This window comes from Hydractinia symbiolongicarpus, chromosome 5 (assembly GCF_029227915.1).
Source record: "Hydractinia symbiolongicarpus strain clone_291-10 chromosome 5, HSymV2.1, whole genome shotgun sequence".
In the NCBI taxonomy this organism is placed as follows: domain Eukaryota; kingdom Metazoa; phylum Cnidaria; class Hydrozoa; order Anthoathecata; family Hydractiniidae; genus Hydractinia; species Hydractinia symbiolongicarpus.
This window is the reverse complement of record NC_079879.1, coordinates 30,270,865-30,298,519: the sequence shown is the minus strand read 5'-3', so window position 1 is coordinate 30,298,519 and position 27,655 is coordinate 30,270,865. Positions and strand designations below refer to the sequence as shown.

Here is a 27,655-nt window from a genome sequence, read left to right as displayed (position 1 = left end):
TGCTAGAAATCTGAGGAAGTCAGGAAATATTCCACGTACAGTCGCGGAGAGTCGGGGTATTTGAAAGAACTTTTTTACAAAAAACCATAAGGCGTTGCATGGCATGAGTTATTTATTAATAAGACAGAGGTTACATGTGATGTATAATTCATCTTATAAGTAAAATGAAACCACAAAAATATAAACAAATGCCAACATTGAAAATTTAAACCACTACCAATTCTGAATAATTTATCTTTGAGATTAAATAAAAGTATAAATTAAAGAAGATGTGATTTTAGCATTCAACTAAAATTTTCGATTACGCCTCCTATTAAAAAGTAATAGATGCTAGGTAGCTAGAAGCCCAGCGTATTTTTTTTTTTTTTTTTTTTTTTTGCCAACGAGAAAACGGAAAAAATGAATATTCGCAAGGCTACACGTTTATCGATGTCGAAAACTGAGGTTTTTCAACGTTTAGCGCTCTGCGAATAATAAAACATATGCGAGTTACTCTTATATTTGGGAATAAGTATGACTTTCTCATGGCGTCTCACTCGTAAAATACATTATGTCCGTCCCCAAAACAAATGTTTCGACAATTCCTGTCAAGATAACGAGTTATTTCCTTTCCACCGACCAAAATGAATGAAAGGAAAACGTGATGAAAACATAACGTGATGGGATGCATGCATGTATGCCATGATTTAGACCTATCAAGTAACTTTTAGTATGATTTATTAAATTTAAGATTTATATATAATACACCTTTATGTTATTGATTGTTAGGATAAAAAGGCAAAGTAAAATTATCGTTTTTTTCTCAACAAAAAAAATTTTTACCCCCGTCAGGCTGATTTTAATCATCAACCGAAAAACCATAAGCCAAAATCACAAACAAAAAGGGTAAACACATTCAACATTTTTCCGACAACCTGGTATTTCCTGCACATGGATAGCTATTTGCCTAAATTGTCTTCTTGTTGAGGAAGCCCATGAGTAGGGCATCGAATTTAACCCGTGGGTCTCTAGACGCACACGAACCTGTAAAATGTGTTGTAGTTGGAGATACATCGGTTGGAAAAACTCGCTTGATTTGTTCCTATGTGTATGAGGAGGAAGGAAAGTCAATTAGTTCCTTGTGTACACGAAGGCATGTACCAACAGTTTTTGCAATTGACCAATACACATCAAACAACTCAATTCGAAGCCGTGTTTGTGTACAGGGTTTACAAGCACAGTTACGTATTTGGGATACTTTTGGTGATCATAGGAAAAATCTGAAGTTTGCTTACCAAAATGCACACGTTGTTGTCGTGTGTTTCAGTATTGGAATGGCTTCTTCTCTCAGAAGTGTGAATGCTAAATGGTATCCTGAGATAAAGAAATACTGCCCTAGAGCACCAATAATATTAGTTGGAACACAACTAGACCGTCGACATACAGATCGCACTGCTTTTAAAAATTTTCAATTTACAACTTTAACAGATATTCTTAATCATGGTATAAAAAGACCAGTGGCTCGATATGCTAATGCTGATGATAGGAAATGTATTCCACCAGAAGCTGGCAGGCAAACATCAAGGGAAATTAATGCTATTGCTTATTTAGAGACTAGTATTGTCACAAAATATGGCATAGATGATGTTTTTGAAAATGCAATTCAAGCTGCTTTTTCATCGTGGAGATTATCGAGACCACTTTTCTGCTCTCATCAGAAGATTGTAAAAAAGTCATTAATACAAAAGCCATTTTTGCCAGACATACCTGAAACACCAACTATCCACATTTCAAATGATAACTCAAGACTGGATTTTTCCCCATTACTAGAAGATGATAGCTTTAGTGATATAACATTCATGGTTGAACATGAATTGATACATGCACATTGTATTGTTCTGTTAGTGGGGTGCCCTGTGTTTTATTTACTTTTAACACATCCAAAAATCTTGAATGTGCTTGGATATGATCTATCGATTCAAACCAATTCAAAAAGTATATGTGTAACTACAGGAAAAATAAATGGTTCTGTTGTTGAAGGTGTTCCAACAGGTTTTGAAACAATTCATTTGCTAGCTGATGCACAAGGCAAATGTAAAATATTTGTTAAAGTAGCATCAGTACTAGCTTCTCATTTTAAGTGTATTTTGGAATTTATTTACACTGGTCAAATTTCTGGAAATCACAACCCAATGCACCTTATTCAGACAACAATATATCTTCAAATGGACTTGGTTTCAAAATATATCTCCAACACACTAAACCAGGACAGTGCTGCTAATTCTGAACTTCTCAATCAAGTGTTTATTAAAAGACACCTGAATGTTTACCAACATTTATTTAAAAGATCTCTTTATGCTGATGTTGCATTTTTAGTTGATAACACCATTGTACCAGCACATAAACAAATTCTTGTGTCTGCTTGCCCAGTGATGGCTGGTATGTTTAGGAACGATTGTTTTAAAGAAAGCATGACAAAAAATGTAAGTTGTCTTTATTTCTGTTTTTTTTTAATTTTTTAAAAAGTAGGTTTAATTATTTTAAGAGTAGCTATGAGAAATTTTTTTTTGCATGATGCTATATTTTCAACAGTAAAAACAGTTTATAAGATATTTCCTCCCACCCACATCTCAAAGATAAAATAATAATTAGCATATAAATGATCTTATCACTGATGAACAAAATTAACTATGTATATAGAACATCCTTTAGATTATCAGAACCTAAATATTTAAACATCCTATTTTTTCCAAATAAAGTGTTTTAATGATAAGAGAAATATTTAGTGATGTTATGAGAAAGTAAACATGTATGTTTGTTCTTAAATTTAACAAAGATTTATTATGATAATGTGAAGCACTCCTTACATACTGATTGAATTTTAATATAACAACAATTGAATTACTCAACCATGCAAAGAAGAATGACTATTAATTTTAACCAGTTATCACTCAATGCTTTTGTCTAAAGAATTTTGACTAAACATCAGTCAGCTTGTTTCAATATGTTATGTTGTCTTCCTGATTCATAATGTTTAGAAACTTTTCATCATTTCACTGTGTGACCTACTGAAAGTGCACATGAGTCACTGCATGGGAGATTATGAACAAAAGTTAAATATTAAAAAAAATATTAAGTTAAATATATTGCTAATATAGTTAGTTTGTCAGAACACAAGAGTTATATTATTTTCTTGTGTTTTTAACACGCATCAGGTTTCTTTATAATGTTAAAATTTTTTGGTAAACGTCTTTCGCTGACTAAAGAAAGAAATGTGAAATGTATCGTTGTTGGTGATACTGCTGTTGGAAAGACAAAATTAATTGGATCGTATATTTATAATAAACCAAAAGTTGATGTTTGTCAGCTAAATCAACATTGTCACATACCAACTATATTTGCTTCTGATATAAAGACAACGAAAAAATTGTTATTTGAAAATATACCTGTTAATCTTAGCATTGTTGATACATTTGGTGATCATGTTAAGGATAGAGAATATTCATATAAAGATGCTGACGTTGCAGTTATTTGTTTTAGCATAGGACAGAAAAGTTCTTTAGAAAGTGTTATTTCAAAGTGGTATCCAGAAGTAAAGTATTTTTGCCCTAAAGTCCCTATAATTTTAGCTGGGACACAATATGATCGTCGTCACAATGATCCTGAAATTTACAGCCACTGTGTTTCCAAAATGAAGACATTGCGTGAATATTTGTTATCAGAACCAACTAAATCGATATTAACTGAAGTCATTGATGTTGACTTATGTCGCTCTATTGCAGCCAAAATTAAATCAGAAATTTACATGGAAACAAGCATATCAACAAAATATGGTGTAGACTCATTATTTAGCAATGCTGCCAAGCTGGCACTGTCACAAAAAATAAAAACAAAAATAAATGTCACTAGAAGAAATCTTTTGCAAACACCGTACCTACCAACAAAAGATCCATGCCCAGTCATTAATATCTCAAAAATAACACCAGATGTTGTTATTTTTTCTAGTTTTTTCACTCCATATGAAAGAGACCAAATGACAGATGTGGCTTTTAATGTGAATGGAGAAAAGGTTTATGCTCACAGTGTTGTTTTGATGCTGACATCATCACTTTTCTACGAGCTGTTTAAAATAATAGATGATACATGTAGATCCAAGAAACATAATTATAAACAGGAGCTAGAATATAAAAAAGCTTTGTTTAATTTTGATTTTAGCTGTAACTTGCCACAGGGCTTTGAAGCTATTAACGTTGGTGATCAGGTTACTGAAATTAAAATAAAAGAGGCAAGCATCAAAGAAATGAGGCAAATATTAGAATTTTACTACACAGGAGAAATTCAAAGTCTTGATAACTGTCACCGATTACTAGCAGTTGCTAATTTTTTTCAGCTAGGCACCATGTTTCAATATGTGCTAGGTATTGTTACTGGTCAATTTATTGACATGACAGATGTGCTTTCTGTTAAAGTGCTTCATACTGGTCAGAAATTACTCAATAATATTTCATTTAGTGATGTAACTTTTAATATAAAAGGACATTTAGTTCCTGTGCATAAAGTGATACTGGCACGACGGTCTAAAATGTTTGGATCAATGTTTGATGGTAATTTTGTTGAAGGTCGGTTTGAAGAGGTAGATAGATTTTTCATTTCAAAAAAGAGACTGTTGTCAACTTTCTTTTCCTTCTTAAACAACTTAAAACGAGTCATAAGTTGTCATTCATTCATATTGACATTTCAGATAAGCTGGAAGGGGTAATTAATCATTAGTTATATTGTCTTTAAATTTGTAACGTCAGTCCTCTAATTAATCATCTGCCTACTTAATATCTTTAATCGACACCCTATTGATGTACAAAGACTTTGTGTTCATATTGCATAAGCATTTCGAAAAACTTCATGCAAAACAAAGTATTAAACTAAATATACACAACAGTTTAAGTTTTCTGTTTTTAATTATTAGACAAAATATGTTTTATACAATGATCATGTAAAACTCTTAAATTCAAATCTTAAATGTTTAACATTTTTAAATTATGATTTTTTTTTCTTATCTTGAAATTTAGGAAAGCTTATCCCTTTTTGTATCCTGCAGAATCAGCAAATCTGAAGGATACAAAATGAAAGTGAAAGCGAAGTAAAACAAGGTTTCAGCTCGTCGATAGTCGTTATCGTTCAAAAATTATTTTTAGCAAAATAAAGTGGAGGGGATATGGGTAAACCTTCACCACCAACCCGGTTTCGCTGGCACTGTTTTTTCATTATATTTCCTTGTTTTTCTTTCCTAACTTATATTTCTACGAACTGTTCTCAGTTTGAATATTTTTAAAAATTTTCGCACGCATAACTATAATGGTGTTTCTCTTGGTGAAGATTGCTGCTTCCACCTGAATTCATTATTAAATGATGAGTTGAAGCTTAATTTTGTCCATTAGGGACACTTTTATCTAAATAAGTCATCATTTAAAACCACCACCTTTTGCTGTAAGTTTAATTAATCATGCCATGCCTATTTGCTTTAATTTATTCATACAACAGAACTCACAAAGTTTTTGCACCTTTCAAACTATAACTTCGTCATTAGCTCTGTTTTCTTTTTTATTAACTTTATCAGAATATAGTAATAACATCCCTGTTAAAATACCAAAGGTAAAATATCTCGTCCCTTATTAACGCTAAACAAAAACAAGATTTAAAACAACATCGGCAGGCCTAGTAACATTTAAGGACAAAAAAATGTTAGCTGACCTGTTAATTCGAATTTTTAAAATATCACCTCTATAACGAATTTTTAAAAAATAGGAAACCTTACATCTTAGATTTGAAGTATTAATAAGTTAAAATGGTGGAAGTGACATGTTTAGTTTGAGTATCAGCTGTTTTAGGTGAATATGCTGCACGAATTGTATCTACTCAATCAGAATAGCAAATTTAAAATGCGCCATTTTGTTTCTTCTTACCCTGTTACCTTTTATTTTAAGGTTGATTTTCAAAACACGAATCTCGAAAGTTTTTTGGCCATGTTGGAGTACTTGTACACAGGCGAATGTCACCATTATGGCGACCTGCATGGAACCCTGCAGTTGGCTAACTTTCTATGCTTGCCAAGGCTTGTAGCGCTTTGTGAGAAAGAAATTGTTAATTACATCACGGAAATGCACGAGAACGAAGACAGAGAAGTGTATTCCGCTGTGTTAGGTTTGTGGAATGTTTTTTAGAACCTTGATGCCAATATACATTTTAATACATTTTTTTGGTCAATGTCTATTTTGCTGTGTTCTGTGCTTTAGCCACATACAAAATTGCACAACTGCACAAAGCACCGCAACTGTCTGCGTGGTGTTTACATTTCATGTCCACCAACTATAACCAGCTGTGCAAAGAAGAACAGAAGCAAGTGAAGCAGCTTGATGAGTCGACATTAAAACATTTAGAAGAACATCGATGGCCGCCAGTGTGGTATTTAAAAGAACAGGATTACTACGAACGAACCATAATGGAATTGGAACGTGAAGAAAACGAAAAGAAAAAACGTCACCGGAAATATACAACTTGTTTTTAATTTATTTGTTATGTGAAAGCTGAAACAAAAGTGAAAGTAATTTTGTTTATCATAAAAAACTATATGAAAGTATAACGTAAAATATTTCCTTTTATTTGAGGAATTCATTTTGCAGGTTCTTGGAAAGGAAAGTAAAAACGAGACTTTCACTTCCAACTATCATAAAAAATGGCCTCGCATCAATGTTTAAACTATGTTTTGTTTCGAACCGTGATATTCAACGCGGGATGAATTTGATTTATGATTTCGCAAGAAATTTTTTCAAATTTCAGGCTAATCCTAAAAAATAAATGCCACATTTATCCCGCAAAAAATAGGAAAATTTGAAACCACCCTGTCTATAGCAGGTACGGATGACAAAGGAAAAGAGTCCGCTTTGTACAGGTTTAAGTATTGTAGTATTAAATATGATATTTTTTTTACAACTTACGATACGAATATATGAGGAGACTAGTTTTGTTTATGTAGTTAATGAGCAAATTTTATTTAAAAAAAAAACATGAAAAATGTATTTCTCATGAAAAAAAAGAAAAAAAATTTTGCCGGTCTAAAAATCCGCTTTGTAGAGGTTTAACTTGACCCTCCTAAAGAAGCCTTATCAATTTTTTGTTTCATATCCTTGCATTATAATATTTATTCAGAGATTTTCTTATTATATAGTTTATATTTTTAAGTTTGAATTATTAGTTTTTAACTTATTTAAAATTGAATCATAAAATTTATAATGTTGATGTCAACTATAGATTGTGTTGTCGCTTTTATTCACGTTTAGACATATGTCGAAACCACGCAGTAAATATATCTGCTTTTTTTGGGACGTGAGAAAAGCGAATTTTGTTTATTCGGAATGACAGGAAAAGTACTTCTATACTTTCTACTGTTATGTTCTAGCAGAACTATCTACATACATAAAGCTACATGAAAGATTTCAAATATTTAAAGCGTTTAAATGTAATCTAAAGTAAACAGTCATATTGATCGGATAAGTTTTATTAAATTTTTCCTCTTTTGACGTTTATATTTGCGTTGATAACAGACTAATGATCACAGTTTTCGTCCTGACTAACTCACATGATAGGAATCTTTTTTCTCGCTGTCGTCACCTCTGCTGGTCAGAGAATGAATCGACCGGACATGTGTTTTAAAACAATTTCAACATGTGGGTGATACAGGACGACTTCCGCATAATTTTATTTCTAAGTAACAAATTTTTATGTTTATTTGAATTTTTCATGTAACAATTAAAAAAGTGTCTTGACACTACAAATTTTTATTTTGTTGTGGATTCTTTTAACAGTGTAAAATTGATTGTATATTATTGTTGTTTATATAGCTCTTTTTATTTATTTATGAAAAAATTTAAGAAAGACTGTTTTTTGTTTTTGCAGTTCTTCGTTTTCGTTAAAATTTTTTGACTAATTTATTCATTCATTGATTTATATTATTAATATTTTTCTAGCTTAATTTCCTTTGTGCTTGAAAAAGGAACAGTAAAACAATTAGAATCCTCGACTTTTTATTACCTCACAACAAAAACGTGTGTTGGGCAATTTCTCCTCTCAACATATTCAAATCTTAGTCGGTTGTGATGTAATAAGAACTTCTTAGTCGGTTGTTATGTAAATTAAATTTTAGTTTGTATTTTAAGTTTGTGTAAATTAAATAACATGTTACCCTAAACCCTGTTTTCTCTCTCCAAACCGTTAAAGCACTGTCTTTAATGTGCCCGCATCAGAATTGTATCACAGGAATTAAAAGTAGTTTAAGAGGTATTCTACAGATTAGAAGGTGGTGTTCACATCTGAATAAAAACAATGCATGTTTACAAATATATTAAAGATGACAATATACAAATAAAAATAAGTTATGTCACGGTTATGTACAATAACATATTCAAAAAAATAAACGCACCAATTCTGTTTATCGTACAATCTTGATTGCAATTTTCAATTACACATAAGAATGACCGCCCTCCTCATGGTTAATTAGACAGGTCTAATTAAAAAGAAAAAATAAGTCATGTTAAAATTCACGAAGTGAGAAAATTAAAAGATTAGTGGAATGATAGCCTGCAAGAAGATTACAGTATAAAATATATATAAAAAAAGTCTCTCTTCACCTATCGTATAAAAATAGTAAATCAATCAATTTATCAGAAAAAAGCACACATTTCAAAGCTTCAGAAATATTCTAAGTTGCACATTCGCTGCTTAAAGAATTCATTTCCCAAGTATCCGGTGTGAAAGTTTCTTAAAAGGTTTCGGACTCGGTATACCGGATGAATATCTTGATGGCTTATCTTTCTTACTGAAACTTAATCTCTTTTTGACACCGGTTCCACAGTTTGCACCGGATTTAATATCTTCAGTTGAGTCATTATTCGACGTTGAAGAAAGTTTACTTGAATGACTAGTGGATAGTTTTAATCTGTTTTTATCGACATGTTTATTGCTAGCAAGTACAGGAAACGAGTTTGAAAATTTGTTGATCTTTTTTGCTTCTTTGATAGCGTTTACAAATACTTTCTTCTCCTCTCCAGTCCTATAAATATGTAACAAGTATTACAAGAATTTCTCGCAGAGATTAAAATATATCGGTCAGCCATTATAAGTAATCCTTTTGAGAGCTTTTAAATATGATCCGACTAAATTGACGTCAGCAATGATGTCAACTTACCTGTTGACAAATTTGTACACCGTTTGTGATTCTTCATCTTCCATGCTAGCGTCGACTATTTCCCATACCTGGTCAGTATCTAAAATGAAAAGCGTATGAACAGATCATCCAGGGTCTCAGAATGTTTTAATTTTTCCTTATTAATATTTCTAATATTTCATATACTAAAGAAAATATAAACTCCTGGAAAGCATAAGATAAAATGAACAAACCATTCTCTGACCAGGCGTGATCTCGTAAGAGTAAATTAGAAAGAGGAACGAGCACGTGAAATTTGATCTCTGCTTTTGTTTTTAAATTCATAGAACTGTTCGGCGACATCTAGAATACACATGATTTTTATAAACAAAATAAAAAGCTTTATGATGTGGGTGCTTACATAAAGTACGTACGCATGTTCGGGACGGGGGGGCACAGCAACGCAGGGGACACATAGGAGTACAGGATGCGCACATAACAGTATGGGGGGCCAACGTTGTCTGGATATGCATTTCTAAATAGTGGTGAATATAACTGGCATTCACAAAATTTGCGATGATAATTAACAGTTTTCTACTTTTTCGGAACATTGTTCTGTCACTTTTAACACTGGTTTTATCATTGCCTGAATATATGCCAAAAAAATGGTGCGCAATTTATAAGAATCAACTTTAATTTTTCATTTTCAGAATTTGAACCACACGATGCTAATATGTTTATTTTTACTCGCTTGTGCTAAGTCTGACGTCTAATAGCTGGAGGTACTGAAAATTAAGCTCTTTTTCAAATAATTAATACTAATAATTAGCAGTATTCTTAATAGCAAATTCAATATATTTTATCCATTTTGTTGAGACGTATGAATTTCTGTGGAACTTAAGGACATGTGACGTGGTGGATTTTTCCACAGATTAACAACATAATTAATTTACAATTTTACAAAATTCTTTTTAGAAGTTAAAACGTATATACTTTCAGTTATGATATTTATTTTTTGTGTACAATATTCTTTAAGATTGTTCACGAGGTTAGACGGCTTTTTGAACCAAACTAATCAAAACTTTGTAGAAGACTCATTGCTACGCCTTGTGAAAACAGTCGATGGATTTGTGTTTTTTGCATTTTAAAAGTTTTCTTTTATGGCAGGATTAATTCAGTCACATTCCGGAGAGTGTAAGTGATTTTTTACTGATAGAATTTCAAACTAATCATTTTTTATTTAAAAATAAATAACCTGACATTGTCTTGCCTTCTAGATGCCAAGCTTGTTTCGCTACTGTCAGCATTTGATCAAATGTTTGATAAAAAAAGAAGGAGTTAAAAAAGAAGAAACCATCCTCATTGATTTACATTCTAGGTATGAATTTTGTTTGGAGATATCACCGTAGCAAAAAGCTGTACCATTAACAGTTTCTTACTTTGAAGCTTATTTTCCTTGGATTTCTTACATTGTGCTTCATAGTGCCTATATTCAATATCAAGAGTATCTTATGTAACAAAAAGTTTCGGATAAAACGTCCGTCGCCTAATGAAAATATTGTAACCGATATTTTTTTATGTGGAAAATATTTAGTTAATAAAAGGCATATTTTCTAAATTTTTAACATTTCTTAGCAGCTAATGTTTGTTAAATATCATAAGTTTCTTTTTCATTTAGAATAACGAGAATCCAGATAAAATAAAGCAAAGATTCCGTGTGGCATGCCGTCGATATTTGTCGAAAAAGGGACTTCAAAGAGCTTCGTTTTTGTCGGGTCACGGACTGTGATGTTATCACTTGATCTGAATTTTTTCTTTCTTGGTTTTTCTGAGCATGTTCTACGTTCTTGATGTTGAATATCCCAAAGATCCTATCGTTCCGCTATCCATCATGCATCGTAGAGTTTTCATGGACAACCGTGTTTCAGAAACTGAACTAGAGTTGTACAATTCCGCATGGAAGGAAATCTCGCCGTAATTTATTGCATGACTTATTTATTTTAAGCATGCCTGAAGTTTTTCGTTTACTTTGTACTTTTAACATATGGTTTTTACACCTGAATAAATAATTTTACACTAATATTTATTTTTCTTGCTCAATTTTCAATCCCTCCACGTACCGATTTTAAGAAAAGTTTACCGCATTTAAGAAAAAACACTTTCTTAAAATGGACCACTATTTACTTAAAATAAGAAAAATATTTACTCAAAATGAGAAAACCGCCCGCGAAGAAGAAATATTTTTTTACTTAATTTAAGTAAATTGATCTTATTTCTTTCAAGTAAAATTTTCTTATCAAGAAAAATAAACTTACTTCTCGGAATAGAAAACTTTACTTAAAACATGAATAGATTTACTTGAGTTTAATATTTTTTTACTCAATTTAAGATTTTATTTTTACCAGTGTATGCGTTATTTCGAACAGACTGATGGTCGTATTTGAACAGAATGTGCTAACATTGGTATGAAGATAGTGAATAGTTAACATGCCTCTTAATGATTTAGGAAATTTCAGTTTGAAGTGTATGTTTTAATTTTGGGACAATTCGTTCCTCGATATACATATAGCCTTTTATGCTTATAAAAAAAGTGTACACTTACTAGGAGCCGTCCGGCTGTGTACATCATTAAATGTTGCTCATTAGACAAATAAATAACAAGAACAGATGTGACTCACTTTTTTTCGAAGTTTTGGATCGTAGGATAACAGTACAACAGCTTTCTTAAAAACTAAATCAAAACAAAAAATCACATCAAGTTGCATACACGTAAACAACTCATAATCTTTAAGTTGACAACTCAAGTTGAAAGAAGTCCTACTAAATATTGTTAGATTCTCTGCATCATCTTGTTTTCCTGTGTAACTGTTTCTTTTACATAAACTTTCAACGCCATTCAGCCACTGTACACGCCCATAATGAAGAAGATTATCAACGCCCATGTCTGCTTTCTATGAACGAAACCATGTAAATTTGAAATGAGATCTCTTACATACCTTAAAACAACGCGGAACTTATTTTTGCGAATAATTGGTCCTAAAATGCTCAACTTTACGAAATATATATTTTCTGATAACTATATTTTCTAGAAATTAACTTTTGTTGATACTGAAAATTTAGTAATAAAGGTACTTTGAAATGAGCATTAATGGACTCAATAGCTAAGTCCTACACGAGATCAAAAAATGAATGAATGAAAAAGTTTGCAAAAGAAAATTTTGCAAACAACCGATTTGTGGAACTTATTTTTTTTTTTTTTTTTGTAGATTTGGGCCATAAAAGTGTATTACCTCCATCCAAATGTATTCTTCACACATTTCTTGAAAGATAGGTGTATATGTCTCACTTATTCGTTGCATCTCATTTATGTAATCTGCAACCTTTTCCACACTTTTTAAAGCGCCGTGGAGACACTGGTATTCATCACTATCTGTCACCATAAGTTTCATCATTGATTTCATCAACAAAGGATAGCGGAGGATTCTCTTCAAGAAAAAGTTCAAGTCAAACATCTCATGACAGAAAATACAGTGGAGCTCTTTTATCTCGAATATTCTCTATCTCAAACAAATATTTTGATCCTATGCAGGACTTCTCTTGAACTAATTTCCCGGCCTCTAGTTCCAGAAAAAGAAAGCGTTCATTCTAAACTATTTATTACATTTTTTTATCCTTAAGTGAAAAGTAAACCCATACAGAATTTATTGACCTGATGCTTAAAAGAGCTTCCAGGTTTAAGAATGTGAATAACAAAAATTTGATATTGTTTTTATATTAGAGTTTGCAAATATCCAGTGTGCAAAGTATCCAGTCCAAATAAGCGCCCCGTCAAAATAAGCGCCCATCTTAAAAGTTAATAAACACCCAGGGTACTTAATCGATCATTTGTGTTATCCAAGAGAGAAGGTAAATATACCTGGATTGGTGTGATTAAATACGATTCCAATGTTCCAGTGTGTTGTTGTTTTGGATTTCTGGCGATTAAGAATGCTTTCAAATCTTCATTTGTATCTACAAGAAACATTTCTTTCTTTCTCATTCTACTCAGAATGTACGTGAAAAACTACGTGAAGTACTTACGACTTACTTAGTTCTAACAGTTTGACAGCTCTTGAGTGGCAGGAACAAAAGGTACTGTACAATTTGAATTTGTGGACATACTCCAAAAACGTTTCGCCAATCAGATACAATACATTCTGAAAAAATCATAGACGAATTACACGAGCATGTTTTGAAAATCCCAGTTATATTGAGATGGTCCATAATAGAAATTTAAATTGTATTGTGAGCAAAAATATTCGTTATCTACAGAAACGACTATCACTTTGTCAAGAACATATATAACTGGTTTCATTATGCAATATTCATAACAGAAGGTAAGACAGCAAAGATTCGCTTCCAGCCTCGAGGAAAAAGATGACAAGCCTTGAAAGAAAGAAGATTACCTGAAACTCGTTAGCATTGCTGAATTTATCAAATCCCTTCTCGCTGCGCACGATTTCCTAAACATTACCAAGAAACAATAGAACATATGAAACATTTAAATAGTGAAAAAGTACAAGCTTTTTTTATAAGTATACAGAATATGAGTATGCTCATCTTGAAACTTTGCTTGCATCTGAAATTGAATATATAATCTTATTCTTTGTTAACTCATATAAACTTGCTCGCTATATCGTTGATAAATATCATATCTCATATTCATCTCATATTTTATTTAAGGATTGATCCCGCAAAACATAGTTATCTGTCAGTTGAGTTAGGCTGCTTAAACAAAAGCACCTTAAGAGTTTTTATACTAGTTTGTATTCTAAGATCTTACAATCTGAACTGTCCTAATAATATATCAGGATGATTTTTTTCTTAAAAGAATATTCATGTTGAAACGAAATAACACTATTCTTATCAAAAGTGTGTATTTGAATGCTCGCGTGATTATAATCAAATCTTGTTACCTTGAGTCGATCAAAAAACGTCATTTGAAAATCATAAATTTCTCGAACATTTGTTACCAGTAATTCGGCCTAAGAACAAAACAATAATTAATCCTTCACACCAGTACGACACTCGCTCTTCACACAACACGACAATTGCTTGCTTCTCACATCAACACGATTTAAAGCGAAAAAAATACCTCGTCCTTAGACAGAAAATTTTCTTCTTTCAAAGGAATTAAATATCTTTCTAACAATATCTTCAAATTCTAAATCACAAAAGCATATAAAGTGATACAAAAAGTGATAAAACGTCACGCTGGTCCGTATAATAACACATTGAGAACCTATGTAAGAAGAAACGTTCCGCAATGTATGGTAATTAGAAAGGTAATTCGCTCTTTCTAATTATTATTAAAAAAACCTAAGCTTAGTTTACTCCCCAAAGGGATGATACAGCAAGTAGGAGGTGTCGGCAAAGCATGAAAGACCAACAATAATTATTTTTAGCCAAGAAAAAGGGAGGGGGTGCAAGCTGACATGAAGCGGGGAAGGGGGCAAGCTGACCAAAGGTGGGGGCTCAGACCTCCCAAGGGAAGGCACCATCCCAGAACACCATGATGGATTTTATTCTTTTCGCAGATCCGCTAAATACTCGATCTGTAAAATGTACATATTTTACCATAAGCAAATTTAAATCTCTAGTGAAAACTTCATGTCCTTTAAATGACACGAAATAACATAGGTACCTTCACATATGTTTTTTCAGTTTCCAGCAGTTCAATAATAGCTTTCTTGAGTTTGACACCAGGTTTCATTTTGGCTGGTACTGCAGGTTTTTCCGACACGACTGCGTTCATTTCGCGGGTCATCATATTCACTTTCTCAGTTTGCTAAAAATTGACGACAATGATCGATACAATGTGATTCGTATTCACCAAAGAAATAGAAGGCGGACTTGTTAAATCATAAAAATTGCGGTAATTAATGCTTACTTGCAAAAAATTGTCGATATCTCCAACTTTCGCTTCACGAGTTGTTTTGTTGTGATCATACGAACGAGTAGTTACTATGCTTCCTCCGTCTTCATCAAAATCTAAAAAAAGGATTATAAAAGAAAGCCGAATTGCTACTTTTAGTTGATTAATATTCGCAAAATTCGATATTTGTCTGCGCGAAAATTTTTTGAAGATTCAATTTGCTAAAAAAAAAATCTTCGCGGGATTACTAGAAATGACTTTTCGCTGACATTAACTTCGCGAAACTTTGGGAAGAGGAAACCTTTTTTAATTGATAAAAATATGGCTCCGTGATATGAGCAAGTTCGATTAAAAGCTATCTCATCTTAATAATAGGCCTGACGTAAATTAAAATTGCGAAAACGTTTTGTGAAAATAATTCTTCGCAAAAAACCTTTTATTCGTGAAAAAATTATTAGCGAAATACTTCGATATGACTGATTCGCAAAAATTAATCCCTGCAAAATTAATCAACTTAACCCTATTCGGTCCGGGGTTTTTCGAACATACTATGACCGGATTCCGCCCCCCCTCAATAACTTTTCATAGGATTGTTCAAATTGAATCAAACTTGGCACACTTATAGTACGTCATAAAAGGAACAAAATGGCGGCAATAAATTTTTGCTTGCGTCAGCACATTTTCTGTGACGTCATCAGAAGCTTGAAAATTGTTAAAAATGCCACTATCTGCTTAAAATATAATTACTTTAGTTCTAGAGCGAACTTTTACATTCTGTTTGAAGTTTCTGAAAGCTAAATAATTTTTTTTTAACATATCTTCCGGTTTTTACATGGATCGAATAAAAAATTGCCAAAAATTGTCCGAAAATCCGTTTTACCGATTTTCGGGTAAAATCCGACAAAATCGGGAAATCGGATTAGTCACGTGTCAAAATTATTCAAAATGATTCTTCTTGATGAAACAAAGTTGTGTTGCAAGTTTCAAGTTCTAAGGATAATCCTAACAGGAGTTATTATATTTTCCCCATTATAAGGATTTCATAGAGATTTTAGGGGTAGTTTCGAGTAATGGCCAATATCAAAACCTCTGAAAGGTATGGGACCTAAAAATTTAGCATGCATGTGTCTAATAGATAAATGTTGAAACTCAGTAAGTATCATAGCCATATACGAAAGAAATCAGGAGTTATTAAAAAAAAACGTCAGGGGGGCGGATTGGACCGAATAGGGTTAAGGTACAATCAATGTTCACACGTTTTCTTAAAATGTAAAAAAAATGTCGACAATATTCACCTGTTGGAGCAGGAACTATCAAAGAACTCAAGATGTCGTCTGATAAATCTGGTTGCCTACAAAAAAACGAAGATATTGGCTATCAAAAATTTGTAAAAAGAAATCTTAACATAGCATATTATATGAACGCACATTGTTTTGGGTGGTGGTGGACAAACGAGAAAGCTGATCATATTATCAGTCGTTTGAAAAGTTTTTTTCGGGTCGTCGACGCGTTTTGATCGAAGTTTCATTGCAATGGATGACGAAGCTGTAAAAGAAAAAAAAAGATTTGGTTTAGAAATAGCGATGACAATAAAATACACAAATGATCAAAAACCCATCGGAAAATAAGCGTAAAACAAGTAAAATATCGGTAAAAAACGCAAAATAACTATATAAACCGTAAGAAACCGTGAAACCGTAAGAAACCGTGAAATCGTAAGAAAAATCCTCCATGAATATACTAATCACCAAAAAAAGTCATGTGAGAAATATCAGCACATGGGGTTTTTTTCAAAAAAGACAGTACTTACTATTCAACACTTCTTTTATGTCATTAAAACTGTTACTCATATCGCGCAAATTTTGTCCATTTATTTCGATGACTTCGTCATCAACCAATATTCCCAACTTTCTTGCTGGGCTGCCCTCTTCTACGAATGTGACAACAATTCGTTCGTCAAGCGTTTGTTGAAGCTCCAAACCTACAACATGTGTTCCACATTTAGATTAAAGTGCATTCACAAACAGGAAGATATTTTTCGAACGTGAAATAACGAACACTCACCGAACGCCCCGTGCTCATAATCAGCAGGATCACTCAATGTTACATCAAAAACAAATTTTGCGCACAGTTTTATACTAGAATACTGAAATAATTCGAGCACAGCTTTTTCTTTCGGTATTGTGTAGTCCAACAGTCCGTGGTGATTATTATCATCCACCATCAACATGATAAAAAAATCTGAAGAATCGAGTTTTTCCTTCATACACACGCGTTCCATTAAATCAGATATCTTTAGGTTGCTTTCGTATGGTATGACAGTCGTGTTTCCACTAGGGAGTTGGACATGAAGTTTATTTCCAATACGACCATGAAGCTTCTGTCCGCTTTTCGACGATGATGAGTTGCTTTCTACGTCACTACTGTCATTCGAGGAGGCTTTTTTATGTCTAAACAATAAATCATTTTTCCAATTTGGATTCTTTACTAGAGAATCTGCTAACAAATGTACACTTAACTTTCACTAATATATATATTGTTACCAATTTTTGCATTCTTCAAAATAAAATCCGCGAAAATTATTACTAGCGCAAAAAAACATGACATTGACAAACATGTCATTGTGAAATTACTCTACTTGTAAAAATTAAATTGTATCACACCCATAAAAACAAAGGACCTCACCTTATCTTTGGTGAGTGTCGGCTTCTTATAGCAGAGACCACGTTATCATCAGCAATTTTTAAAGAACTGAAAAGTCTTGCTTTTAATCCAGAAGACCTTGCTCTTCCTCTTTTTGGTTTTTCTTCCGCTGGAGGAAGGATCGCATTTCTTGCATTTACAAAAGAGTGGAAGGACGTCACAGAGAATATTCCTATTTTTGACAAAGCATGTTTTGTTGCACGCGAAATATGCATGAGTAAGTCTTGCGGATTCGGGTTTGAAGAACCTTCAACTGCACTCAAATAACAACGAAGTCTAAATAACGTCGCGTTTTGGAATTCTAAGCTATGTTCCCACGATAAAATCTAAGAAAGAAAGTAAAACAAAAGACAAGTAATGAAGCAATGTAAAAATAAATTATTTCATACATTTCAATGTATTTAACCTGTTCAGTAATGCTATGTTTCATCTGTGATTCTTTTTCCATCTTCAGTTGCAGAATAGCCATCTTTTTCAACCTTTCGTCAGACAGCAAAGCCTCGTTAAGTCGATCAATCTCCTGTTTCAGCATGACAGTGATGTTCTCTAATCCTTTCTTTCGTGCCATCGCCATAGCAGCAGCGGAATGAATACAGTGAATCCAGTTGTCGACTTCTGTTTGACTGGTAGCCTATAACATTACGATAGTTGGTGGAGATGCAACACAAAACGCATCAAAGCAATGAAAGAAACCATACAGTGAGTTTTACGAACAACTACCTTAATGCTGAAATTTTGCGAATCCAGGATAAAAAATGAATAAAACAATTATTTACCTGTAACCCCCATTGCTCAAAACATAAATTTAGCTTTAACTAAGATAGATTTTGTAGATCACGCAGAAAGCTTTTTTTTCTCGGGGATTGTATTTCACAAATATTTAATTTATCGCGAGTTAAAATTAGCGAAATTCGCAAAATTTCTGGCATTAAATTAATACCTGCAGATAGTAAGCATTGCCATGTTTCGAACTCAAACTAAACACATTTTCGAGGCGTGTATATTCAGGTACTGCTTGAACAATTGAGCAATCCACGTCAAGTCGATACGAAGGTTCGTCTAAATCATCCGTAGTCACAGTTTTCTCATCTGCATGATAAAACAACATCTCGATACCCTTTAATGCTACCCAATACTTCTTCCACTTGCGATGCGATGCCACTTCCACTTTTCCTTTCTTAGAGTGAATTAAAACGTTCTTAACAAGAAGCCAAGCTGCTTTACGTGTTGTCATGATCTGTCGATTGTATACAATAGCTGACGGTGGTCTAGTGTCTTGGAAATCTTCACTAACTCCTGATTGGCTGTCGTCACAGCTCAATGGTACGTACTATAGCGAAAAAAAATTATTTCTTCTTAAGTTCCTACACATTATTTGTTAGTTATAGCATTAGGGGTTCTCTATGACAACTATATATAAACTTTTAAAAGGAAAAAATTCATTCGCACAGTATTTTTTGAAACACGTTAAAATACCAGATGCAAAAGAAATCAAGACTCACCAAACTGGCATTAGATGGAGTCCTACCAGAAGCACTCAAGCCAAGACTTAAATTTAAATCGTCAATATTGTCATTTTCGTCTAGACTTTCCTGTTTTGTTAGATACTCATATTCCGTAGCGTCAAAACCTGTCGGCACTAAATCGTCGGTGACGCTGAAACTATTACTATTCCCACTATCATGACTATCTGACCTTTTGGGTATCAACGGCTTCCGTAAAGTCGGCTTCTTATCGCGTTCAATACCACTGTCGCCCAAATGGTCTGAAGATATGAATATCTTTGGCGGTGGGAAATTCGATGAACCAGCGGACGAACTTAGGTCTGTTATGCTTGAAAATTTTGATGAGTCAGCAAGAGATGAAATGTTGGTTAGAGAAGACGATTTTCTTCGTCTGTCTTCTGAAGGAATCTATAAACAGGTAAATATCTAGAAATTAACTTTCTCACATTCTGGAAAGATTTGAGAGTAACTTTATTAGTAGTCAACAATTTCTTTTATAAACATGATCCGGCGTTCACACTCTACATAAATAAACCATACTTTAGCTCGCATCTTTGGAGAATTTGAAAATTTTAACATATTCTTCGATTTGTGTTTATTTTTCGCGTTTAAATTCTGAAGAATTCTGTACTTGTTGATATAACAACGAATGCACGCAACAAAATAAACGTTATCGAATATATCCATGAAAAACAAACATTTGCGAACTGTTTTCAAGCAACTGAATGAAAGAATAAAAACTTTTTGAAATAAATGTTGATGTTAATATTGAAACTTAATAAATTATTTTCTTTAGATTTTTGCAAAGACATGATGTTTGTAGTATTTTCAAAACGCAATAATATATGTTGTAATAATGTTTATAGGAAAAAAATAATTTAAAATATTATAAGGAATTATAAGTGATCTCCCCTACCTGTACTACTCAAGCACCCAATTTTTATTTATTTTGACCTGACCATCTTTTGTAAAGATGTTTTAACAGTAAAATCTTTTGAAGGTTAAATTTATATACAAAAAAATTAGGAATTACAATAAATAATTGATCACAAGAAAACATACAACAATAAAAGGAGAAATAGGATTTGGAATTTTTATTTTATATTAAAATTAAAATTTATTAGCAGTAAATAAACGAAGACAGAGAAATATTACAAACAACAGTTTCCCAATCATGGCACTTTTTTTTCATTTTTTTTTTTACCTCATAATTCAATATTTGATAGAAATTGAATCTGTATTTCGCAACATCGATAACACTTTAGAAATTTCCAAACTATATATCCAATCTCTAAAAATTTGAATACTTGACAATAAAACAACGTTTTACCATAAAAAATAAATTTTCACGATTTCGCGAATTTTTGAGAAATGCTTTAAATTCACGATGTTTATCAATTCCTTCGTTTGCAGAATTGAATTCTCGCGAAATTTATTTTTCGAAACCTTATTTTTAGGAAGATTTGAGAATAATAAGTCCCTGCGATATCGTCAATTCATCTTAATAGCAGAAGTCATTTTTTCTTCGTTTGATGAATCTGATTGGGACACAGACTTTGATGTTGCGGAAGGAAGTATTTGATGAATTTTTATTTCACGAATAACCGAAAACTTGTGCTAAACGCTTTTCTCAAAATTGGAAAAGACGAAATCAAAAATGCCATATTATGAATTATTAAGGAAATTTACTTACAACACACATCTTCAAGAATTTTTTGATATCTTTTTCAGAAACAAAGTTTAAACCCCATGCACCACCTATGATACAACAAAAAAGTTTTTGTTATCAACGCATTCATAAATAACAGTGATGTCTGTGCACAAAATATGCATCTGTTTCTATAAAGAGTTTATCCATTTTTCAACACATTCAGATTTAAAACAGTGTATTATTAAGCATTTCAAAATAAATAACAAACCATATTCCTTGTCTCGCCATTGTAAGAAACAATCAGATGTCTTTTTCATTCGTGAAACTAAAATAAAACAGACACGTGTTGAAATCTGGAAGTAGATGCAAAACAAAACAATATATAATTATAAAATATTCAACAAGGTACTTGGTAATTTAATTTCAATTCCATAAACTTCTTGATCTTTTGTAGCTGATACACGAATAAAATAACCTTCTGCATTCTAAATCAAAAACCTAAGGATTTACTTGAACAAAATTGTTTGTCAAATGAAAAAACGTTTAGAGAAATAACACACAGTGTGTATCTTACACAACATGAAATCATTGAAATCATGTGGGCAAAACACAAAATACAAATTCATTTTATCAATAATCAATAAAACACTTGGTTAAAAAACAATTTATTTTCACGAAGCTTTTCGTAATCTAAGTTATACATTATCACTTGAGTGTGATGTATTGATACTTATTTATGGCTGAAGACTTACACAAATTCATTTTAAAAATAAGCTGAGACCAGGTCTATTAGTACAAGCGATTGCTCTCACTAGGCTTTATATCTCAGGTGAAAGCTTTAAAAGACTATTAGTCAATAAAAAAGATCTGTCATTTAAATCTTTAAGAAGTCAGCAATGACCCGTCAATACACAAAAAACATTTTTTCTGTTAGCCTGTTGCCCCTATATTATGTAGAGCTTAAAATACTGATCATTTGCTTTCGACGATCAGTTAAAGACTTTTTGGAGCTTAGAGGTCTTTTGATGACGTCATCAACCAACCAGTTCCGAATTGGGTGTGTTACCGAACTTTGAGAAATTGGTCTAATTTTGGTCTCAGGTGGTTCCTAGTTATTCACATAAGAGATGACATTGTTGATTTCCACTTTTTGATGTTTAAACGTATCTCAAACAGAAGGGCTCACAGAGGTTGACTTTTTCAGCCATAATTACCATGATACAACAGAAAATTCAAGTAAATTAATGTTGATTTTATATTCATGCTTAAGTTATGTAATTATTGTATTATGCAGATGACACTAATTTGTTGAAATTTTTTGTGAAGGTTTCGTAATTTGGGATCCTCTTGTTATTTACAAAAGGCTTAGGTATATTTACATGAAAAATGTTACCTCAAACGGACTGGCAAATATGGTGATAGGGTAATGTGATCAATAGTAGACAAATTTCTGTGTTTTGTGTGTTGGCAAAAAGATATAGGTGGTAGGTGAAGAAAGGTTTTTTAAGTACATCTTTTTGCTGCATTGAAAAGAAACACCACAGAAAAAATGATAACTTTAAAAATAGTTCAAAAAAAAATAAAACACAGCAATAAGAAACACAACATGCAAGTTTTCATTCATAATATAAATAGAAACAAGGCAATGATCCCTGGATAAAATATATCAACTATTCAAATCGCATAACTATTGAAAGTATGTTTTTCCAGCCTTTTCAGCCATAAACAAAACAAACATGTCTGATTCTAGCCAAAATGGTAACCCTTTGAATATCTTGTGGGGAAAGCATGATTTTAAATTATTTTGGATGATTCGTGTCAGTTAGATCAGCTGTTCACATAAAATTGTTGTACATGAGATTCAGAAAATAAAGGATCTTTTTATTTTATTTTGTAATTCCTTGTGCATTTTACTTGCAATGACTTAGTAAAACTCAAATTTCTGAATGCAGAACTTATCAAAGTTTAAAGCATAATACGTTAAAGTAATTATATTTAAAAAATATAACATCAGCACAAAAAACTAGTCATTTTTCCTTTTTCCGTTAATAAGGTGAGATGTACAGAAAATCAAACATTTTCTGAAATTTTAAAACCACAACCCATCTAAGAACCTTGATATAGAACACTGCAATGAAAGTACAATGTGTAGGAATAGCTCTTACCTGGCATTTAGAAATTGTCATGGGTACTACAGATGGAAACACTTTAATCCATGTTGTACCATTTGCACCTTTTGATAGTGTATTTACTTCTGCATAATAGCTAAAATGGAAAAAAAAGAATCTGATGACAAAAATAAAAAACACGGTGCTTAGAAGTTTTGTTTGTTTTCCCCAAAAAACTAGATTAAAAAAAGCATCCACAAGTTGCACAGACAATACTTGCATTCTGAAAATTTCACCTGTTTTTCATAATCTTTGATGAATGTGTTTTTTTTTAACTAGTTTAGCATTACAAAGGAAAATTTCACCTATGGTAAGAGGCTACATGATAACAAACTTAAATTCACTAAAACAATAAAAAACTGTCAAGGATAATGACAAAGATCAGTTACTTTTTCTGAATAATTTCTTCATCAACAAAGCCAAAAAAAAATTGCTAGGAGAACCGGATAAACAAAGAAAATGTTATTTATATAATTAACATAATTGATTTTATATTTGTTTTCCTATTTGAAACATTTTAAGAGTTGTATTCACCATAGTTAAAAAAAAGAATGTTCAACATTCTCCAGTTTTTCCAACTTTGACGTAATCTTTCTTACTGGTTGTAGCTAATTGTTTTGTCAAGAAAATGTTATGATAAAAAAGGGAGTGGAAAAGACAAGATGGTTTAGCAAAAGAAAATACTTCTATACTTTCAAAAAAAAAAAGATAAATGATATCATACCTTAGTTTCAGGAGTTCTTCAAACGGTGCGTTCTTAAATTTAAAATCTCTTATGCGGCTCCCTGAAGACAGGGAGCCATTTAAGCTTGTATGATTGTTACCAATTTTGTGAATGTACAAAAAAACAATGTGTTCAAACTACATCTAGAGTAAAAAAACAAAGTGTATTATTACTTTAAAATTAGAAACTTTTGTTAAGAGGATTATTCACAAAATTATTGCATTTTATCAGCATAAACTTTGTGATGTATCCATGTATCCATATTGAACTGAAACAATACATTAAACTTTCAAAACAAAATGTTTCTATCACCATTATTCAAACTTAAATTTCCAAAATATGACCTTACAAAGCTTTTTTATTGCCTTTTTTGTTTTTACTTTAAAAATCTGTACTGATATGAGTACAGTCACAAGTAAAAATATAATTGCATTAAGTAAGTGTTTAACAAATATGCAGCCTTGTGAATTAGTGGCGCAGTAGATTAGTGGTTATAGCTCTCGTACTCTGTGCGGGAGACCGGGGTTCGATTTCTCTTGACGGCGATTCAACATGGGCGAGTGAATGCTATCATAGCCCCGGGTTAACCCAAGCCATGTGAGGGAAATTGGGAAGATGGCACACTGTGTGGGCCGTTGGATGTTGCCGGGAGTTGTCTAGTAGAGCGCGGGCTCTAATTGGGTCTGCGTAGCTCAAAATGGGTCTGCGTAGCTCAAAATGAGCATTAAATACTCTAGGACTCTCCATCTACGCCATGGCCCCTCCTGGAAAAAATAGACAGGGTATATCCCTCGATATTTGTGAGGCTAGCCATGTAAAATATGCACTTCTATCTATCTATCTATCTATCTATCTATCTAATTCAGGCCAGCATTTGACAATGCCCACCTGAAAGCAGAGCTACATTGATTCAAGGACAGCTTTTTTATGCTGCCATATATGTGTGGCAAGGTCAACATGCCAAGGAAAACTTCTTTATAAATGTTGGCACAACCAAACTGGTTTTAAAGGACGTTGAAAAAAATTTAGAAAAAAAAATTACCTTAACTTTCTTAATACATCCTTTGTGGTAAACTAAGGAAAACCACTTCACTCCATTTTAATTGAATGAATAGGAAGAATAACATGTCTGCAAAAGATACTTGTTGAGTTAAATTTGGTAATTTAAATCCCTGGAGTAAAGGAGTATATAACATGCCGACCTGTGTAAAAACTCTCACTGCACATGTATTTACCAAAGAATGTTTATGCTCTACCGGCAACATATAAGTGTTTAATGTGATCTCAAAATCCTTATCCCCCAGATCTGTAATATAGCCTACATGGTCTTGAGGTGCACACTTCAGTACCACCAGTACAAATGTTTTAAAAGATTTTAAGGATTTGTGTATTTTGGTTATTTTGTTGCAATAATCATTATAGACATAGGTGACACAAACGATAAAATTCAACTTTTTCTTTGTAAAATGATTGCCCTTACTCCTAAAAATTTAAACCAAGTGAACCATATTACTACAAAGCTAAATTGACAGTATAAAATTGACTACCACGAATAGAGGTTTCTCTGGAAATTAGTAGGAACCTATATCAAAGATGCCCAGAGCTAGGACTAATAAAACAAGATTGTTCCTGATTATTATATATGTTAGCTATATAGATACGCCTATATGACATTATGTTATCATTTTATCATAATGTAGTGTTGCCACATTTGTTTACGTGTCTTGTGTCTATGTCCACCATCTTTTGTCCTAATGTCATATATCCAAACCAAATCAATGTCTTTGGTTACATCCTAAATGAAACCACTAGTAGTTGAACTGTTAAATAATAATCTAGTCAAGCCTCAAATACACATTTTTGTTATACCACACCCAATACAACACTGATCTTAAAGTTAACTATATGTTGCCACAATGTTATTTTCAATGCTTATTTTGTTAATGCATGGTCACCCTACCTTAGAGAACACAAAATATTGTTAATCAAATGATACCTATGCATAGTATAACAACCTTAGACATGTGCAAGCACACTAAACTTCATTGCATAAGTTGGTGGCAGATTTTGTGTATATTTATCAGGCCTGGCCATGAATCAAAAGCAAATGTTTGTTGCCTGAGCAATAAATCCCTCATGTAAATATTGATAAAAAATTAACAATTTTTCCACCAATAATACTAGAAGTACTTCCACTTTTTTGTGAAACACACAAAGTTTTAGCTATTTTAAAAGGTGGTAGACATTAACAGAGCAATCTCCATGAGCAGTGTGAATCCACGACACAGTGCCACTATAAGATTATAATCATTATTAAATGAGAATATTTTTTCTTTAATTTTCAACTTTTAATATAGCTTAGGGAAAGTTTTTCTTATCTTTATTTATTTGGAATTACTACCTGTCAAGGTGAAAAGAACCAAATACATTTATGCACAAAGAATTGTGATTGGAGGGATTACGTACGCTAATGATCGTTTGGTTGGGTCAAAAATATCTTGTTTCTGTTGTAAAGAAAGGGAAATTTTATAACATTTGTTGTGCAAGCTTGGCTGTTTAAGGAGTATGATTGTTTAATGGTCTACCACGGGCAATACGCAACTTGTCTGACAGTAAGGGAAAACTGCTAAACATAGGATCCTGCCTATTGCCATTTTTTCAATGTCATTTTGACAAATACCGTGATTGCGGGATGATTGCAGCATAGACTGTTTCAAATCAAATTTGGATTGCTTTCTTTTCACTGTTCCTGATGAGTGATTGTGTTCAGTTTTCAAACAAAGGCTAACACAAACACACATCGCCATACTCTCTGACATGGTGACAGAGAGCAGCATTCATTTCAAAGTATTTAAAGTAAGAAGTAGTCTAGTAGTTTTTCTGACTGTTTGTCAAAAATTGCAATAAAAAAATATTCAGGTGTGTCCTCCCTTTAAAACACCAGATACTTTTTTGTGCGCGGGCCCTGACGCATACAAATTTAGCTTAACTAGACGATGCCTTGGCTGAGGTTTACACACACATACACACCAATTTAGTGACACTGGGCATAAATTTAAAATCAAAATTCTAATAGTCAAGAAAACATTATTCTAAAAAAGATCAACCCGCTGAGCAAAACAAATCACAGCGCAATCTCGCTGCTTTTCCGCCATTAATATAAACAAGTGATCAAATGAGAGCATTGATTTACTTATTTATTCGGTCCGTGGTTTCCCGAGGCCCTAAGTTTCGCCCGCGGCCCGGCAGTCGAAAAGTCGCTATTTTTCCTACTTACATAAAACATCCTTTGACTACATCATCATTCTGGTTCTAAGTGGACTCGATAACTTGAATAGCCACGAGGAATAAAAAAATCGTTCGAGTTTAAATTCGAATAATAGAGAGTTCAAAGTTTAGCATGATTTTTTCTTTTATATAGAACGGTAACGAAATCATTAGCGGTTTTTCAATTTCGAAATAAAATTAGAATTCTCGATAATAATGTCACTCATTCGAATCACTTAAGGCCTCTTACACATGTAACTACCAAACATTCGAATCGGTAAGACCCTATCTACGTCAAATATAAGCAAATAAAAAGCTGGTAATGTCATTGGAATCATTAAAATCCTACATACATGACGCGTGGTTCGACTTATGGAGAGAAAATACGGTAAGGGACAAAAAAGGTTCGAGTAGAAGAAGTGTAATAGAGAGTTTTTTAGGAGTATTTATTAGGAAATTTCCGCCGTGCAGCAAAATTGAGGAGAGATTGGAGTAATAGAGGTTCGAGTTATTGAGAGTCCATTGTACTTATAGTAAAAAAACAAACA

The 27,655-nt window shown here is 32.5% G+C and overlaps 2 protein-coding genes across 6 annotated transcripts; one reads left to right on the top strand and one right to left on the bottom strand.

Annotated features, from left to right (window-relative positions):
• Positions 1–834: 834 nt before the first annotated feature.
• Positions 835–7,928, top strand: LOC130645850 (rho-related BTB domain-containing protein 1-like). 2 transcript variants are annotated; one of them, XM_057451962.1, is made up of 3 exons: positions 835–2,462; positions 5,961–6,177; positions 6,270–7,928. In XM_057451962.1, exons 1-3 carry the CDS (start codon positions 975–977, stop codon positions 6,539–6,541), a joined length of 1,977 nt encoding a protein of 658 aa, XP_057307945.1. In that variant the 5' UTR covers positions 835–974; the 3' UTR covers positions 6,542–7,928. The 2 variants fall into 2 exon arrangements, with proteins under 2 accessions (XP_057307945.1, XP_057307946.1); XM_057451963.1 differs by lacking the exon at positions 835–2,462 and adding an exon at positions 2,500–4,612.
• Positions 7,929–8,356: 428 nt separating this feature from the next.
• LOC130645849 (protein still life, isoform SIF type 1-like) lies at positions 8,357–23,980 on the bottom strand. Of its 4 annotated transcripts, none has more exons than XM_057451960.1 (26): positions 23,841–23,980; positions 23,114–23,213; positions 21,358–21,433; positions 21,217–21,273; positions 20,991–21,055; positions 19,295–19,705; positions 18,733–19,122; positions 18,199–18,423; positions 17,775–18,118; positions 17,154–17,539; positions 16,900–17,070; positions 16,517–16,634; positions 16,385–16,440; positions 15,105–15,205; positions 14,859–15,002; positions 14,310–14,378; positions 14,131–14,199; positions 13,621–13,677; positions 13,263–13,371; positions 13,092–13,186; positions 12,466–12,660; positions 11,997–12,126; positions 11,854–11,906; positions 9,430–9,538; positions 9,218–9,296; positions 8,357–9,082 (listed from the first exon to the last, which is right to left on the bottom strand). In XM_057451960.1, exons 2-26 carry the CDS (start codon positions 23,132–23,134, stop codon positions 8,761–8,763), a joined length of 3,852 nt encoding a protein of 1,283 aa, XP_057307943.1. In that variant the 5' UTR covers positions 23,135–23,213; positions 23,841–23,980; the 3' UTR covers positions 8,357–8,760. The 4 variants fall into 4 exon arrangements, 2 of the variants coding, with proteins under 2 accessions (XP_057307943.1, XP_057307944.1); XR_008982749.1 differs by having other exon boundaries at positions 9,021–9,082; positions 9,430–9,710; XR_008982750.1 differs by lacking the exon at positions 8,357–9,082 and adding an exon at positions 9,610–9,710.
• Between the last annotated feature and the right edge of the window lie 3,675 nt (positions 23,981–27,655).

Bases quoted from the DNA above. Each gene is read 5' to 3' on its own strand.
- LOC130645850 (XM_057451962.1), top strand. From the start codon at position 975: ATGAGTAGGGCATCGAATTTAACCCGTGGGTCTCTAGACGCACACGAA. The intron at 2,463-5,960 runs GTAAGTTGTCTT...TTTTATTTTAAG, and splicing joins AAGAAAGCATGACAAAAAAT to GTTGATTTTCAAAACACGAA. The intron at 6,178-6,269 runs GTTTGTGGAATG...TCTGTGCTTTAG, and splicing joins AGTGTATTCCGCTGTGTTAG to CCACATACAAAATTGCACAA.
- LOC130645849 (XM_057451960.1), bottom strand. From the start codon at position 23,134: ATGACAATTTCTAAATGCCAG. The intron at 21,056-21,216 runs GTTTGTTATTTA...GTTGTATCATAG, and splicing joins ATGGCGAGACAAGGAATATG to GTGGTGCATGGGGTTTAAAC. The intron at 14,379-14,858 runs GTACCTATGTTA...TTTGTGATTTAG, and splicing joins CTGAAAAAACATATGTGAAG to AATTTGAAGATATTGTTAGA.